At 25.3% G+C, this 16,779-nt stretch overlaps 1 protein-coding gene across 1 annotated transcript; it reads left to right on the forward strand.

Moving 5' to 3' along the window:
• Positions 1-253: 253 nt before the first annotated feature.
• LOC100204126 (alpha-N-acetylgalactosaminidase) lies at positions 254-16,697 on the forward strand. Its single transcript, XM_065815422.1, has 14 exons — positions 254-484; positions 558-627; positions 916-997; positions 6,390-6,482; positions 6,581-6,617; positions 8,772-8,836; positions 8,948-9,109; positions 13,623-13,679; positions 13,976-14,077; positions 14,819-14,893; positions 14,996-15,060; positions 15,278-15,335; positions 15,424-15,534; positions 16,263-16,697. Exons 1-14 carry the CDS (start codon positions 409-411, stop codon positions 16,392-16,394), a joined length of 1,185 nt encoding a protein of 394 aa, XP_065671494.1. The 5' UTR covers positions 254-408; the 3' UTR covers positions 16,395-16,697.
• The last annotated feature ends 82 nt before the right edge of the window (positions 16,698-16,779 follow it).

The raw sequence follows: 16,779 nt of genomic DNA on the forward strand, positions 1-16,779 counted from the left end.
AATCATTTTTTTTGTTATGGAAACTGTTAAGTTATTTATTCTAGATAATCTAAACATGTTAAGTATTCTAGAATTATTTTAATAATTTTTATATATACAATTATTTTTATATATGCATTATGATGGATTTCTGTTGTTGCATAGTTTTGAAAAAGTAGTTTCTGTTAAATAGTTTTATATATTGGTTTTATTTTTTTGACTATTTTACTCTGCTTTAAGTAAATGTCATTAGTAGGTTGTGAATTTTTATTACAGAATAAAATCATCAAACAAAATATGTAAAATCAGTAATGAATTATTTTTAAATAGACCTAAAAAAGAGAGTGGAGTTGGTGGAGTTAAATATACATCATTACTTGATTTTTTGTATATAAAGTTGTATATTGATTTTTTATATATAAAAGTACAATGTTTTATTTACTAATAATTTCTCAAATTGTTGGGTTGTATACACTTGATAATGGATTGGCAAGGACTCCACCAAGTAAGTCTAAATTTCAAATTCTTAACATTTAAATGTTTACAAGAATTAGTTTTACAATAAATTTTATTTATAGTGGGTTGGTTGCAATGGGAAAGATTTCGATGTATTATTGATTGCGAAACATATCCTGATCAATGTATTAGGTTTGCTCACTAATTTGTATAAATTTCAAAAATAAAAGTTATGTAAACTTTAGTTTTGACTTATTTCATATATATTTTGTTGTTATATTTCATAGAGAAAAATACTTTTTTACAATATATATATATATATATATATATATATATATATATATATATATATATATATATATATATATATATATATATATATATATATATATATATATATATATATATATATATATATATATATATATATATATATATATATATATATATATAGTATTTTTAAAAATGGATTTCTTTTAGTGAAAATCTTTTCAAGCGCACAGCAGACAAGTTGGTTTCAGATGGGTATGCCAAACTAGGATACAAATATGTCAATATTGATGTAAATTTTATTTATTTTTTTAAGTTTATTATTATTAAAAATGATCTCTTTATATTAAAGTTGACCTGTGTCAAATGCAACCAAGTTAATGGTGAAAAAGAGTTGCGGCATTTTTTTAATAATAAAATGTGAATGAAAGTGTATGCAAATATCGAACTTATGTAAATGTCAAATTAATGTTAATCATTATATCAAGTATTACAGTTTTACTTTAACTTAAAAATTGTCTTGCAACAATATCTCCTTAATTTTAATTTGTAGAATTTATTTGCAGTTTTATAAAGGTATAGTTTTTTGCTCAATAAATAATCTAAAAAACTGTTTATTAGTATGCCTAAGTGGCCAAAGTGGTTAGCTCGCTGTGCCTCTGAAGTTCAACACGAGTGTTCAAATCCTTTTGCTTCCACATTTAATTTGTTTTTTTTTTATCTTTTCAAACTTTCAAAATACAATGTGTGTGCAAGTGTGTATATATATATATATATATATATATATATATATATATATATATATATATATATATATATATATATATATATATATATATATACACACACATACATATGCATACATACATATATATATATATATATATATATATATACAAACAAACATAAATACAAACATAAATACATACATACATACATACATACATACAAAATCATTAGAGTTTTGTATTTTTTGTGGAATAAAGATAACAAAGATTACAACATTTATTCCTGATGAGTCTTTTTTATCAGGTTGTATGGAATTAACTGAGTATGGAATTTTACCTACATTAGCCTACTACTTTTTTTTTTACTGTTAAATCTTACGGTAGCGATAAACTTTTGTTGTTTCTCTGTCTGTTACCTATTTTGCATGTTTTATACAGGGTTCACGGCACTCAGGGAAAACCAGGGAAAAGTTTTCAATTTCTGAAAAATCAGGGAATACCTGGAAAAGTCAGGGAACTTTTTTTGAAAATCTTCAAAATCAGGGAAAACTCACAAAATGTTTTTTAGTTTTACATATAACTTGAAGTTATTTTGTAACATACAAATTTTGACTTTTTATTTTTATTGAAAGTTGCTCACTACAGCGGTTTTATAACTTTTATAAAATGTAGTAGCCATATTCATAGATAAATATTTAATTAAGTATAATAATATAAGATATGACTTCAGAGAAGACCTATTTTCAAGAAGATTGGTTACGACACCGTATTTATAAAGATTCTTAAAGCATCAATCTGCTACAATCCTGTTAGCTGTTTCTTTGTTAATGAAAAAGTGTTGCGAGCTGAGCCACTTAGATATGAAGAAAAAAATATGACATTTTCTACCAAAAAACAAACAACTATTGATTCCTCAATTAATTCATCTTTATCAACTAACGCTGAGATCATATGTTCTACTACTCTAATAATTTATGTGCAAATTTAAACAATTCTTTTAAAAAGATGTTTCCTGACAGTAAGGTAGCAGATTGTTACATCATATCTTTTGATAAGAGTTTGAATGACTTAACTTAAACATGACAGATGGATCTACTTGTTAGATATTTGGAAGTCAATGACAAAGTTAAAGTAAGATATTGAACATCAGTTTTTCTCAGTCATTCTACAACTTCTGGCCTTCTTACTCATTTTAACGAAAACTTATCAAGATTTGGTTCAAGTAAATTGTTTCAAGATTTCCATAGATGGAAAGATTTCCATACAAATTTCATTTCTCTACAAATTGGAAATTTCTAGATGATCTAAATAAACATAGAAAGAACAACGAGATGCCACAGCTTATAAATAATGGAAGTTGCTCCTTGCATGTTATTCATGGTGCTTTTAAAACAGCTATCGAATCAACCACATAGAATATTGAAGAAACTCTGAAAGGGTGTTAGAAATTCTTCATGACAGCCTGGCTAAGCGTCAAGATTATGAAACAAGTACTGATGTAACACTCTCTTTTCTTTTGTGCAACAAGGTGGGTTGAAAACAAATTTGTTGCAGATTGTGGCATTGAAATCTGGCCTAATATATGCAAGTTAATTGAGTTTTGGGAATAGTTACTATCTTCAAATCAACCCTAATCGAAAAGCTTTTTAATTGTCAAAAAAAGCTGTTAAAGACAAATTTGTTCTTTTAAAATTTGAAGTTTTCAGCTTTGTTGCCAGCATATTAGAGCCATATTTATTGGCGTACCAAACTGACAAGCCAATGATTCCATTCAGTATATTATATTCAATGATTCCATTCAGTATATTATATTCAGATTCCATTGTGTAAGGGAAATCAAATCAAACTAAGCTTTGCAGCTGAAACAAGATTAGCTTCTTTACAAAATAAAGATATAATAACAATTACTGATATTCAAGGTTCCCAAAAAGATTGCACTAACATGTATGTATGACTAATTGAAAAGTTCATGGAGTGAACTCCATTAGGGTCTATCACTGTACCCAATTCTCAGGTTTTTAACCCTAATGCATTGATAACAATGACTCCAGAAAATGCTGAGAAGGAGTACAAATTTAATGTTATTGAACCACTTGGTTAGCTTTAAGTATCTTTCATCAGTCTTTTCTGATAAAGCTATAAATCAATTTACAAGTTTCTTTAGAGAATCTAATTTCTGTAAAAACTCTGATAAAAATAATAGGGAAACATGGATTCAGTTGCGAAAGTATTATATCTTTCAACATTAACAAGGAAAATTATATACTTTTTATCACCCAAAATCAGGGAAAAAGTACTTGAAATTAGGTGAAAATCAGGGAAAACTCAGGGAAAATGGATTTCTAAAACTACCATAAACCATGTTTTATATATATATATATTATATATATTTATATATATATTTATTTATTTATATATAGTGTCGTTGCAAAGCAAAACTATCAAAAGCAGTGATTAAATTTAAAACTTTAAATGATTTTTCTTAGAACACCCAAAACGGAATTAAGATGGTCTTGTTTTGCAGCGGCAATTTAATTTGTAGAATTTTGTCATATTTTATATAGTTTTAAGATTATCCTAAGTCCATTTGCATTGTTGCTTTTCATAAACTTAAATTTTTTATTTGTTATATTATGAAAAATAATAATATTTCTATATGTTTTTTAAAAAAAATTTGGTTTAATTAAGAAGATCAAACACAGTGATGAATTGAAAACTTTAAATGCTTTTTTCTCAGAACATCAAAAATGCACAAATGTCTAAATACGCTTTCAGAAAGGGTCTAGAATGAAATCTGATATACATTTTATATAGTCCTATAGTTTGAAATAATCATAAAAAATAATATTTTTTGGTTGCAATTGATGTTTATACAATATCAGCTGTTGTTGCAAACAACAATAAATAAAATTATTAACCTTCTATCAAATGATGATAAAATTATTAACATATCCATCAGATGATGTTATAGAAGTGTTTTTAGTGGTGCAACACAAGTTCTTGATTAAAAAGTATTTAGTTTAATTTTAACATCAATTTTAGTTTCAAGCTTAATATCAATTAAAATTTTAAAAGAAAAGAATTAAAATGCATTATTGTGCTTTAAATTGTGCTTTAAGTTCGATTCCCATCACGTCCCTGGTTACCGCGCTTAACTTGTTTCTCCGCACTGTGGCCTTGTTCGTCAAGGTTCGTGTTTTGGAGTTATAGAGTTGAGAGAGGGTTATAACCACGTGTAGACTCCTTATCTGTAGCAGCCTTCTCGGCCTTGGGGAAGTGAATTACAAAAAAAAAAAAAAAATCCATGGAAAAATAGTTATGGATCAAATTAGAGCCAATGTAAAACGTGTTACAAGAAAAAAAATGTTAATGCAAAAAATAATCTCAACATTAAGCAATTTAACAACAACTAGAAATAATTTAAAAATGGCTGATGCTGACCAAAAAAGAAAAGCTAGAAATAAACAACTTTTTTGGCTTGAACGAAAAAAAAAAGAGAAAATGAAAAACTTGTTTAAATGTCTTTTAAACTTTCAAGTCTTTGATGATATAGTAACATATCATTAATAAAATAACATAATACAAAAGAATATAGCAAAGCAATAGAAATTTATGAATATTATTTTAATAATAATCTAAAATAATATATATTTTTTGGTAATGCAGAGTGAATGGGTTGGGGGAGATAAATAATATTAAGTGTAATACAGTAACCATATTATTACTTATTCTTAAAAACTTAAATTCTAGAGAATTTAAGTTGTTAAGAATAAGTAATATTATGGTTAACAATTTCCTCAAAAATCTCTTGTAGGTATCTAGATATCCGAAATGCAAGAATGTGTTAAATTTTTCTGTGTTATTTTACATTGAATTAAAATTTATTGATAGAATTCAAGTATCAGTAAAAAATGTTTTATATTGTTTTGAAGTGATGTAAAATTTACAAGACCATGAAATATTTAAGTTAGAGTTTTAAAAACACCTTTAAATTTACTCATACCATCTATATAATGCATCCATAGTATTTTTAACTCATAAATAAAAAGTTGATTGTGAATTTCACAGGGTTGATTATTAACCTAATATGATTACTAACAATAAGAAAATCAGTTATAATACTATAAAGAAAAAGTCTTCATCACACTTTTCTTGAGAATATATATTTTTTAGTTTAAACTCTAAAAGTTTTGTTTTTCATTTGAATCATTTTTTAATGATTAAATTGATCATTTTTTCATAATTTCATTTGAGTTTGCAGTCTTTTTTTGAACTATTTTACTTTTGCATTATTATTATTATTTATTTTTTTGTGATAAGGGTCTTTCATAAAGTCTTTTATACTTTGACTCTCATTCTCTCTCATAAAACTTGATTATTTTTAAGAGAAAAGTATTGAATTCAAAAAATATTATGTTATGTAACAAAGAAATGTCAAATTAGCTAACAGTTTTTTTTGTTTTTATTGTTTTGAAAATTTTAGGTTGAGGAAGGGGGGAGTGATTTTGTATTTAATGATGCGTACATGCTCTCAGGAGGAATCTAAATACAATATGATCTAAAATTTAAATTAAAAACTTTTTGTTCAGTATAGTTATTAAAAGCAATTATGCTGACCAATATGAGCATTGAGTTATTTTTTATTAATTTTAAAGAGCGTTTTAGAAATTTGTAGTCTAGGTTGTTTGTAATTAGATGTTTTATAACTTTAAATCAATGTTAAATTAAATTTAGTGTAAATCATTAATCACATGTTACTCTAATCAATCATTCAATCATTACAAATTAGATAATCAGTTTATCACGTTTATTTGACGCCTGTATATGCATGTAAATGAAATAAATTATTCAACACATCCATAATTATAAAAGCTTATTTAACACATGATTATAAAAAGTTATTATTTAATAACTGAGTTATCTTTTATTTTTAAGCTTTATTTATTTATTTTTAAGGATTGTTGGCCAGAACTTCAGCGTGATTTAGATGGCAATTTAGTTGCAGATAAAAAAAGATTCCCTAATGGAATTAAAGCTCTAGCTGACTATGTATGTTGTTTTTTTTTACATTACTATGTGTATTAATTTTTTAAATTATAATAATTTATAACATGTTTTTATGATAAAAGTATACTTTTTTTTTTTAGATTCATAATCATGGTTTAAAGATGGGTATTTATACAGGTCAAAACATTATATAACTATATATATCTTATATATAATATATACAATATATAACTTATATATATTATTTACAATATATAACTTATATATAAGATATACAATCATTTTTGCTTGACTCGTAACTTAGCAAAGTCTCATTCTTTTACTGTATCTGTCCCTCTAAAAACTTTTATTCGTCTAGTTTTTTTCCCCGCACTTCAACCCTTTGGAACTCTCTCACATCTTCATATTTTCCTGATTCATACAACCTTCGATGATTCATTCAACCTTCAAGTTTTCTGTCAACCATTTCCTTGCTTTATAACTCAATTATTTTTTTCTAGTAATTCCCAACCTAACAGTGGTTGCTTGCAGCCTTGTTGGGAGTAAATTAGAATGATATATATACATATATATACATATATGTATATATATATATATATATATATATATATATATATATATATATATATATATATATGTATATTGTATAAAATATATAACTTATCTATAATATTAGCAGTAAGGACCCGTAAAACAGTTCATGTTAGGTTTATTTTTCTCACATAACCACGACTTGACTTTTTACCTGGTTATTGTTACACCACCATCATTAACTTTCTTTTAAACTAAGTAAAAAATTTTAAAAGCCTCATTCAAAAATTTTGTGATAATAAAAATATTTACTATAATTATAATTACAAAAAGGTAATTATTAATTTTAGTAATCTTATAAAGAAGATTAAGTTAAAAATGTATAAATTATAAAATAGTTATTATAATAATTATTATTATAATAATAAAATATAATAATTATAATAATTATTAAAGCAATTATTGTAAAATAATTATTGTAAAATAGTTATTCATAATTACAAAATAATTATATAAAATAAAAGAAGAAAATTAAGATTAAATAATTACAAATATACTTATTATTCTGTTCTAAATTATTTGCATAATTTATTTTATGAAATTTTATTTTGAAAAAAAAGAATATCAGTTTAGTTATTTGTATTATAAAATAACTTTTGCGCAAAGTTGGTAGATAAAACTTTATTAGTTTATTTTATTTTTATCTTTTTTTATTTAATTTATTATTTTGGTGTAAAGTTATTTTCTCTATTATTTAGAAAACTACACCAATATATCAGATTTCTTTCAAAATCTCTTCTTAGTTATAAAAATAATAAGAACAGTCATCATTTTTTCTAAAAAAGCAAAAGTTCTCCAAATAAAAATAAAACATTAAAGATAGCAAAAAACTCATAAAATGACAATTTAAAAAATGATCTATAAAATTCTTCAATCATTTCTGTATGCTAAAAATCATAAAAAAATATTAAAAAAACGAGTCTAAATATTCTGCCATCTTTATTTTGCATTAATATTTTTATTTTATAGTATGTAATTATGGTAATTATGTAAATTTTTATTTATAATTTTACTACTATGAGTTGATAATCTTATGAGATATAAGATGAGATATTAGATAGTTATATAATCCAGAAAAAATGTCTAAAATTTAAGGCACTCTTAACTGAATCCAATAACCTGATAATGACAAGTTCAAATAAACTAATAATCTATAACGTGAAATGTCTATCAAACAATCTTTAAACTGAAATACAATGTTAATATTGTCGAGTCTTCTCTAGCTTAAATGTTGTAGCTGGAAGTAATAATTGTTGGTAACTGTACGAGTAAATGGTAAAGCTGCATACCGTTGCAGTACTTTTCAAATTTTCATTTTTTTATTCATGGGTTGTTAATATTTTTGAACTTGTTTTTTGCATTAACATTTCTTCCAAGCTAAAGCTACTCTATTTATTAAGAATTATGTCTAACTCAATTTACAAATGTAGAATTATGTCTAACTCAATGACTACAAATCTTCTTATATGCATATTTAAAAATTTTATTCATCTGGTTACATAATTGCTTTAATTTTCATTCTTATTACAACTGGAGATAGCTGACTGGAATTTAGTCAATAATAACATTAAACTAAGGCTAGTTAAGCGAGTTCAAGACATCATTTTTTGTGAATAAAAGGTTTTTAATAAAATAAAAGCTTTGTAAACTTTGCAAAATGATCATTTAAATACTTTTTATATTGTAAACATTGTTTTATTTTAGTTTCTTAATGTAAACAAAAGCTCTTCTTTTTTAAAGATTTTGGAACATTGACTTGTGGAGGTTACCCTGCTAGTATTTTTCACATGCAAAAAGACACTCAGGTGATTAGAGTTAACTTAATAAATATATTGAAAATAAAGAAATTGAAGTAGAGTATTGATATAAAATAAAAAATAAAATGGATAAAGACTTGAATCATTTACTTTTTTAAGATTTTTTCAAATTGGGGAGTGGATATGATTAAACTTGATGGTTGTTATGCATGCGAGAATTTATATGCTGATGGTTATAAAGCATTCGGATGGTATATGAATCAAACAGAAAGACCAATGCTTTATTCTTGCAGTTGGCCTGCATATATTGATAAAAATAAAGTATGAACATTGCTTTTTTTTATTTTAGAAAAAAAATTATAAATTTTAATATTACAAAGTGGTGTAGTAAAAAGAATTTTTATTAATTTAAATCAATAAAAACAATATATAATTATATATTATATATATAACAGGACAACTGAAAAAGCATGAATTTTAAAGTGCGAACTGGCATAGGCGCGAATGGCGTAAGTGCAAACTGGCATAAATGTGAATTGGCACATGTGCGAACTGGCAAAAGTGCAAAGCAGTTACAAAAACTGGCATATGTGCGAACTCGGCATAAGTGTGCCAAAAGAATTTGTTAACATTGACATAAGAGCGAAGTGGAATATTTTTTTGGCCAGTTTTTGCAACTGCTTCACGGTTATGCTAGTTCGTAATTATAAAATTTGAGCTTATTCAGCCTACCAATATATAACATAATTTCTCTTACAGTATTTCTTCACCTTTAGTGATCAACATTAAAAACACTATATAGTCTGAAAAGTTATTTTATAGTCCACAAAGTTATTGTATTGTCTTAAAATATATTACAGGGTGCGTAAAAAGTTCCAGTACAAAAGTATAATTTAAAAATATTATCTGTATGGTGTTTTCTTTCAATATATAGTGTGTTTTAGGTATTCTTTTGAATTCCTTCGTATTCTTTTAGTATTTTTTAGTATTAATTTGTTTTAAATTGAAGTGTAATTTGTCTCTTGTCTTGTACAGGCACTTTTGCTGTTTTTGCTGTTTATATTTTTGTACGGGAACTTTTTCTGCACCTTGTATATTGTCTAAAAATGTATTATATTAAGGTGATCATTTTTAATTCTTTTTAAAATTCAGCTCAAGTTTTTACCAGTGATGACATTTGAAAAAATGCTAAATACCAAAATTTTTCGAAAATACCTTGAATTTAGGATGATTTTCAGATTCCCCACAAACATTGGAATTTCGAGTAATGAGTTGTGCAAGTGTTGCACAATGTTTTTACCTACTAACTGTTATTGTTTTATAGTGGAATTCACACAATTTAATTGGTAATCACAGAGGAATAATTCTAAGTTTATTTATTTACAACTACTTTTACTTATTCCACAAATGTTGCATAACATAAATCAGTTTAGTTACTCTCATTTTAATACTTTTCAAACATTCAAATCCTGACACTTTTGTGCCATTGCATTTAATATTGTGAAATTGTATATAAGGAAGTCAGTTTAATTCATAAAGTTTTTAATAAATCTCCTTTTAATATTACAAAGTTTATATCTAAACGTATAGTTACTAATTGTGTTTGTATTACAAGCTTCAGTCTTGTATTAAATGACAGCAATGGTTCCCATACCAAAAAAGGTTGGTAGATCTAGTAAAAGTCTGGGAAATAATGTATCTATTGAAACAGAAGAGGCAGTACTCATATTAGAAAAAAAAATGTTGATTACATCTAAAATATATTCCAGCTGTTGTTATAAACAAAAATATTGCAGCTAAAAATGCAGAGGTTTTTCTTGTTTAAATCATTGGATTATTATTTTTTTCTTGGAAAACTTTAAAGGAAGAAATCCAAATTAAATAGTGGTGTATTGCAAGATAAGAAGATAAGGGAGAGATAACTAGATAAGAAACAAGATTGATTACAAATCATCTAATTAGCAATATCATTGAAAACCTTTGGTTACCTCCTTGTATTCCAATGAAGTCTAACAGGACTGTGTTGATCAGATTTTTGGTATAATTGTCATCTAAACCGAAAATCTGATCATCACATTTTTTTTTGTATTCTATTTTTCAATACAAGAAAAATAAGTAAAGCAAAAAACACTACAATTTAAGTACTTTAAACTGCAGTATGAAATTTTTACTTTTATTTATCATTAATAATTAAAAAAAATTTTTTTTTCAATTTTGCTTTTTGCAAAAGTATTTTAATTTTTAATAATTTCAATGAAAAACACTGGATAATTTGAGCATGCCCATATTACACAAAAATGGTATCTTCGAATAAAGTCAAAACCAAATATTTCTATGCATTTTTTTTCAAACAATAATAGAACGGATTTCTAGCTAGTATATTTTTCTTTTACATTGAAACTGGACAGTTTGTTTAATATATCACTTGCAGACACTTAAACATTGCTGAAACACTCTGGTAACAACAAGTGGCTCATTGACAGAGAATTCTTAAAAAGCCAACAAAAGATGACTCTGTGAGTATATAGAAAAGGCTATGATATAAGTTATTTATTACCTTATCATAGCCTTTTCTATATAACTCACAGAGTAATTTATAAACTTACCAAGACCTAGAGTACTTCTAAACACTCTTAAACTGAAGCCTCCGATTATTATTTGAAGTAACAAAAAAAAACCTTTTTTATCGTCTTTCATTGCTAAAAAGTCATGGTTGCTTTTTCATCTGCTAAAATTACACAGACCCCAAGATTGGCAAAATATTTCCTCAGAGCATTCGAACAAATTCAAGAACTTCAATGTTGCAAAAATATTTTGTATGCAATCTTTCTTGTCAACAAGATTACAGAGCGAGATAAAAAGCTTATAGGAGACATTAAAGACAAATGTTTTGATCCAGTAAAGAGAGAAAAACTTTCTTAAGTTGTGGAAAAGCATCGAAAGAGCTTTAAAGGAGCATATTATTCAAAGAAATTAATTGAAATAAATTTTCAACCAACAAAAAAATAACATTTCAGTATCGTGATTAACTGTATATTTATAATTGCAATAATTAAATTCTATGAACCCCTCTGAGAAATAATATCAGTCAGTGGATAAAAACGTTGCACAACATTAGCGCAATCAATTATTCTAGCTTCAAATGTTTTGTGAGGGATTAACAATTCAAAGATTTTTGTGTTTCACATTTTTAGATCAAATTTTATCATTGGTAAAAATCCAGGTTAAAGTTTCACGAAAAAGTTTAAAATGGACCACCCAAATATTATTTAGTCTAAAAAGATGTTATATTGTCTAAAAAATGTAAATTAAAGATGTAATAAAATGTTGTAATTGTAGTTGTAAATTTGTGAAGTTGTAAAGGTCTTGTTAGCTGTAAGGTTGTCTTGGCAATCAGTCTTAGCTTCCTTAACAACAGAGCTTAATATGTTATTATTTTTAGCTAAGTATATTGTAAAGTATATCGTTATCTCTGCATACTTAGGTTGACACTGTTCTAATAGTTTATTACTTGACTAGTTCATTAAAAGTCTCAAATGAAATTAGAACCTGATAATGACAAGTTCAAATGATTGGGAAGAGGTTTCGATTTAACTAAAAAAAAAACAAGCAAAAAAATAGAACCTTAGAAAAAATAGAATGATAGACTTAAAAGCTGACATTCCCAATTTTCTATATATTAGTATATCACTCTCACAGCTTTGTGAAAAAATTATTTTAGATCTTCATCGTTGATATCATGTTAAATCAACCCCTTTAAAAAAATAATGTTGGCAATTTCAATATTAGGAATTACTAAATTGGTTCAATCATGTATTTGCATAGTTTTTTATTTTTTAAATAAGTTTATTATGATAGAGTTTGATTGTGATGTAATGAAATGATGTAATGAAATGAGTCTTTAATATTCTTTATGTTATTAATGTTACAAAGTTGTAATTTTACTAAAATTTAGGTTTATACTTATTCACCTGTAAATAAGTTATACTTAATTACCTTTAACATTATTAAAAAATGTAAGAACATGCCTTTATGGAAAATTCATCAGTGCAAGTGCTAAACAGATTAAGGTTGTAAAAGTAGTTTTAACAATAGTTTACTATAAAAAATGTGGTTTAGGGTTTAATGGATTTCAAAAAATCCAAAAATTGATTACAAGTCATTTTGGCCCTTGTCTTAAAAATCTAATGCATATTCATTAGGATCTATGAATATGTCTTTGTCTAACCAATCACCATCCGTAAATAATTAACCAATCACCATCCATCAATAGTTAACTAATCACCATCTGTAAATATAACAGGTTACTTATGTGGTTATATAACAGGATAATTATAATATACCAGATTAAAAAGTAATATGATGCCTTTATGAAAAACTAAACATAATTTTTATAAAATATTTTATAATCTTGCTCTATCACTTGACTCAATAAGTTTTTTTTTCATATCTACCAAATCAATTGGGTGTAATAAAATCTTTGATACCATTCAACTTGGAATATTTGAAGTAGCATATGAATCAGGGGGATGCAATATAGTTATATTGTATTGCTAGTATGCTGCATTACCAGTCCTAATCTGGTGCAGATACTGGAATAAAAGTGGAAATATAAATTGAGTTGTTGGTTTTGAAAAACTGTCTATGTATATATATATATATATATATATATATATATATATATATATATATATATATATATATATATATATATATATATATATATATATATATATATATATATACTTCATTTAATTGTTTATTGTTTTTTACTTAATTTTAATGTCCATTGTTAGCCTATTGTTTTTTACTTAATTTCAATGTCCATTTTTAGCCTTATGCCGATATTGCTGATCACTGCAATATTTGGAGAAATTGGGATGACATTCAGGTTATAAACTTTTTTTAACAATTTGTTAAATTCAACAGATATGCCAATGCGGCAAAGGATTTTATTTGTTAGGAGAGTTATAAAAAACGATTTACTAACTTTCTGTTTCATTAAATTTTACTTTCAGTTGGTCTTTAATACAGATAAATAAATAAATTTTTTACTTTTTACTTAAACAAAAACATTTTTTTTACATTGATTTTACATACTGTTTTCTTAAGTTATGCTAAATAAGCTTTTGGCTTTGTATAGAATCAATTAAACCAAGATTTTAAAGGATTTTTTTACGTTTCTAGGATTCTTGGGATAGCGTTATGAGTATAATAAACTACAATGGAGATCATCAAGATGAAATAATTCCTTATGTTGCTCCTGGCAAGTTTAATGATATTGATATGGTAAAATTTTTTGGCTATTATTAGTTAGTGTTGTAGGTGTGTATATAAAGATATATATATATGTGTGTGTGTATATATATATATATCTATATATATATATATATATATATATATATATATATATATATATATATATATATATATATATATATATATATATATATATATATATATATATATATATATATATATAAGGGCTATTCTAGAAAAAAATTTTGGGCGGTGGTACCCCCTCCCCTCCTCCTTATAGAGAAATTTAGCGGAAAATCGCTGTTTTTTTGCGAAAAAACAATATTCGTCATAAAAAGCGTTAAAAAAATAAATAAGTTCCTTGATTTTAATTTGGACAGCGCCCAAACCGACGCCCAAATACGGTCGACACTGTTCGAAAACGGTCTGGAATAGCCCCTGATATATATATAAATGATTGAAAAGCATATACATATATGTACATATATATATATATATATATATATATATATATATATATATATATATATATATATATATATATATATTTATATATGTTTTTCAATCATTTTAAAATAATATCCCATTTAATCATTGTTTTATTAAGAGAGGTATTAATAGTGGCAGGATGACATCCTGCCTCATTCTGAGCCTTGTGTGTATATATTATATATACACACAGTGCTCAGAGTAAGGCTGGATGTCATTTTGCCACTATTTAATACCTCTCTTAATAATGATTGCTTTTAAATGCAAGAATTATGACTATAGTTGCTGATTGGGGATTACAGTCTTAGTGAAAGTCAATCCAAAGTTCAGTTTGCCCTCTGGTCAATCCTTGCAGCTGTACGTTGTTTTTTTTTTTTTTTTTGAATATTTAATAGTTACTAAAGTACTGTTTTTAATGTTTATTTGTTTTTATTTAAATCCACTGTGTTTTATTTTTAGCCATTGTTTATATCAGCTGATCTTGACACAATGAAACAATGGCAAAAAGACATTCTTCTCAACGAGTAACATCTATTTATTACTTTCTCATAACATTTTTATATACCCAATTAATATACTAAGTTAAATATAGCCACTTGTTAGGTCATTATGGGGTGTGGGATCATAAATTAGTACAACAAATATAAGATAAAAAATTAATAAGTTTAAAATATCTAAATGTTTATGAAAGAATATTTTGTTTACTGTTTTAACTTTTAAAATCTGTAAAATTTTAATTAGAGAGATAATTGCTGTCAATCAAGATGTGCTAGGCAAGATGGGAAGAAGAGTGTACAAAGTAAATTACAGTTTTATTTGCTGTTTGACTAGAATTATTTTAACATTATTTTTAAAATATTCAATTTAAAAGGTCAAGCTTTTTTTAGGATAACTATCAGCAAAATTGGGTTCGATATTTGGACAACAATGCTGCTGCAGTTGCCATTATGAGTTTAAGAACTGACATTCCTGTTTATATGGAAGTGACATTTGCTTCAGTAAGCTAAATCCGAATTATATTTTTTAGTAATCATATTGCAGATTTTAATTACAATATTTATTACTAATAATTATTATAAATATTATCTGGAGTATATAAATATTTATAAATATTATTATTATATATTATTCGCGGGGTAAAGCATAAGTGGCGATGACGTTTGTCTGACGGGATAAACTAGTTATTAGTGCTGATTCCTCATCGAAACGCCAGTAATAATAAACGCGACTCTGAGGAGATGTTTATTACTTAATCACTACAAAAATTATGTTTACACATTAGCATTAATGTTTTTTTTCCATTCTGAGGCCTTTTATTGTTGTATGCATACTTTTTATTTTTGAAATCAATTTTTTGTTTTATTAGTTTTTGTTTGGTGATATATTTTTCGTTATATCTTCGTTCATATTAGTGTTTATAAAACAGTTTATTGTTTATTATTATTGTTAGTACTGTTAAGGTGTATTGTCTGTCTTATTTATTTTTTAATATTCTTCTATTAATCTTTATTTTTGTCTTGACAACTGTCAAAATATGATTTGCCCGGTATCCAATATGATTTTCACTGCTCGTGTATGACCATTCGGCGAATTTTATATATCAAAGTTTTTAAATAAATATTATTATAAATATTATCAGGAGTATATAAATATATATATAAATATTATTTACAAAAAAGTAACTAATAATTGTTTCAATTTTTTTTTTCTTTAATAATATGAATAGATTAACATGAATGGTCCTTTTCACGTTCGTGACTTGTTCTTACACAAAGATCTTGGTGTTTTTAATACCTCATTTAAAGCAATTGTTGATCCTGTTGGTGTTGTTATGGTTAAACTTGCGCCGGTGGCTTGATACCTTAGTATTATTGTTACAGTAAATGCAGTATGTAGTCTTTAAAAAGTGACAAACTCTTAGTGTGCAATTTATTTGTTCATATTTTAAAATTTTTTTATTGTAAAATCTCTCACGTTTTCTGGTTTTTCATTAGTTAAGAAAATCCCAGAATGTTTTGTATTTTTTTATAATTGAATTTTATTTTTTAAAGTATATATATGGTTATTATGTTACTATGGTTACTATATTATTATTACTATGTTGTAAAGATTTGTTTTTATTCAAAATAATGTTTCATACAAAAATAATTATCTAACAAAATTAAACGTGTTTTAATTTTTTAATCGACTATATCGTAATTATATTTACCCAACTTTTTCCACGTAAATGGTCATTTTAAGTT

This window comes from Hydra vulgaris, chromosome 13, assembly GCF_038396675.1.
Source record: "Hydra vulgaris chromosome 13, alternate assembly HydraT2T_AEP".
In the NCBI taxonomy this organism is placed as follows: Eukaryota; Metazoa; Cnidaria; class Hydrozoa; order Anthoathecata; family Hydridae; genus Hydra; species Hydra vulgaris.

What these genes read in the sequence shown, in the direction of transcription:
- LOC100204126 (XM_065815422.1), top strand. Translation starts at nt 409, where the DNA reads ATGTTTTATTTACTAATAATTTCTCAAATTGTTGGGTTGTATACACTT. An exon ending in GAAATTGGGATGACATTCAG is followed by an intron (nt 13,680 to 13,975) that starts GTTATAAACTTT and finishes TTACGTTTCTAG; the next exon opens with GATTCTTGGGATAGCGTTAT. An exon ending in AGTTTAATGATATTGATATG is followed by an intron (nt 14,078 to 14,818) that starts GTAAAATTTTTT and finishes TTATGACTATAG; the next exon opens with TTGCTGATTGGGGATTACAG.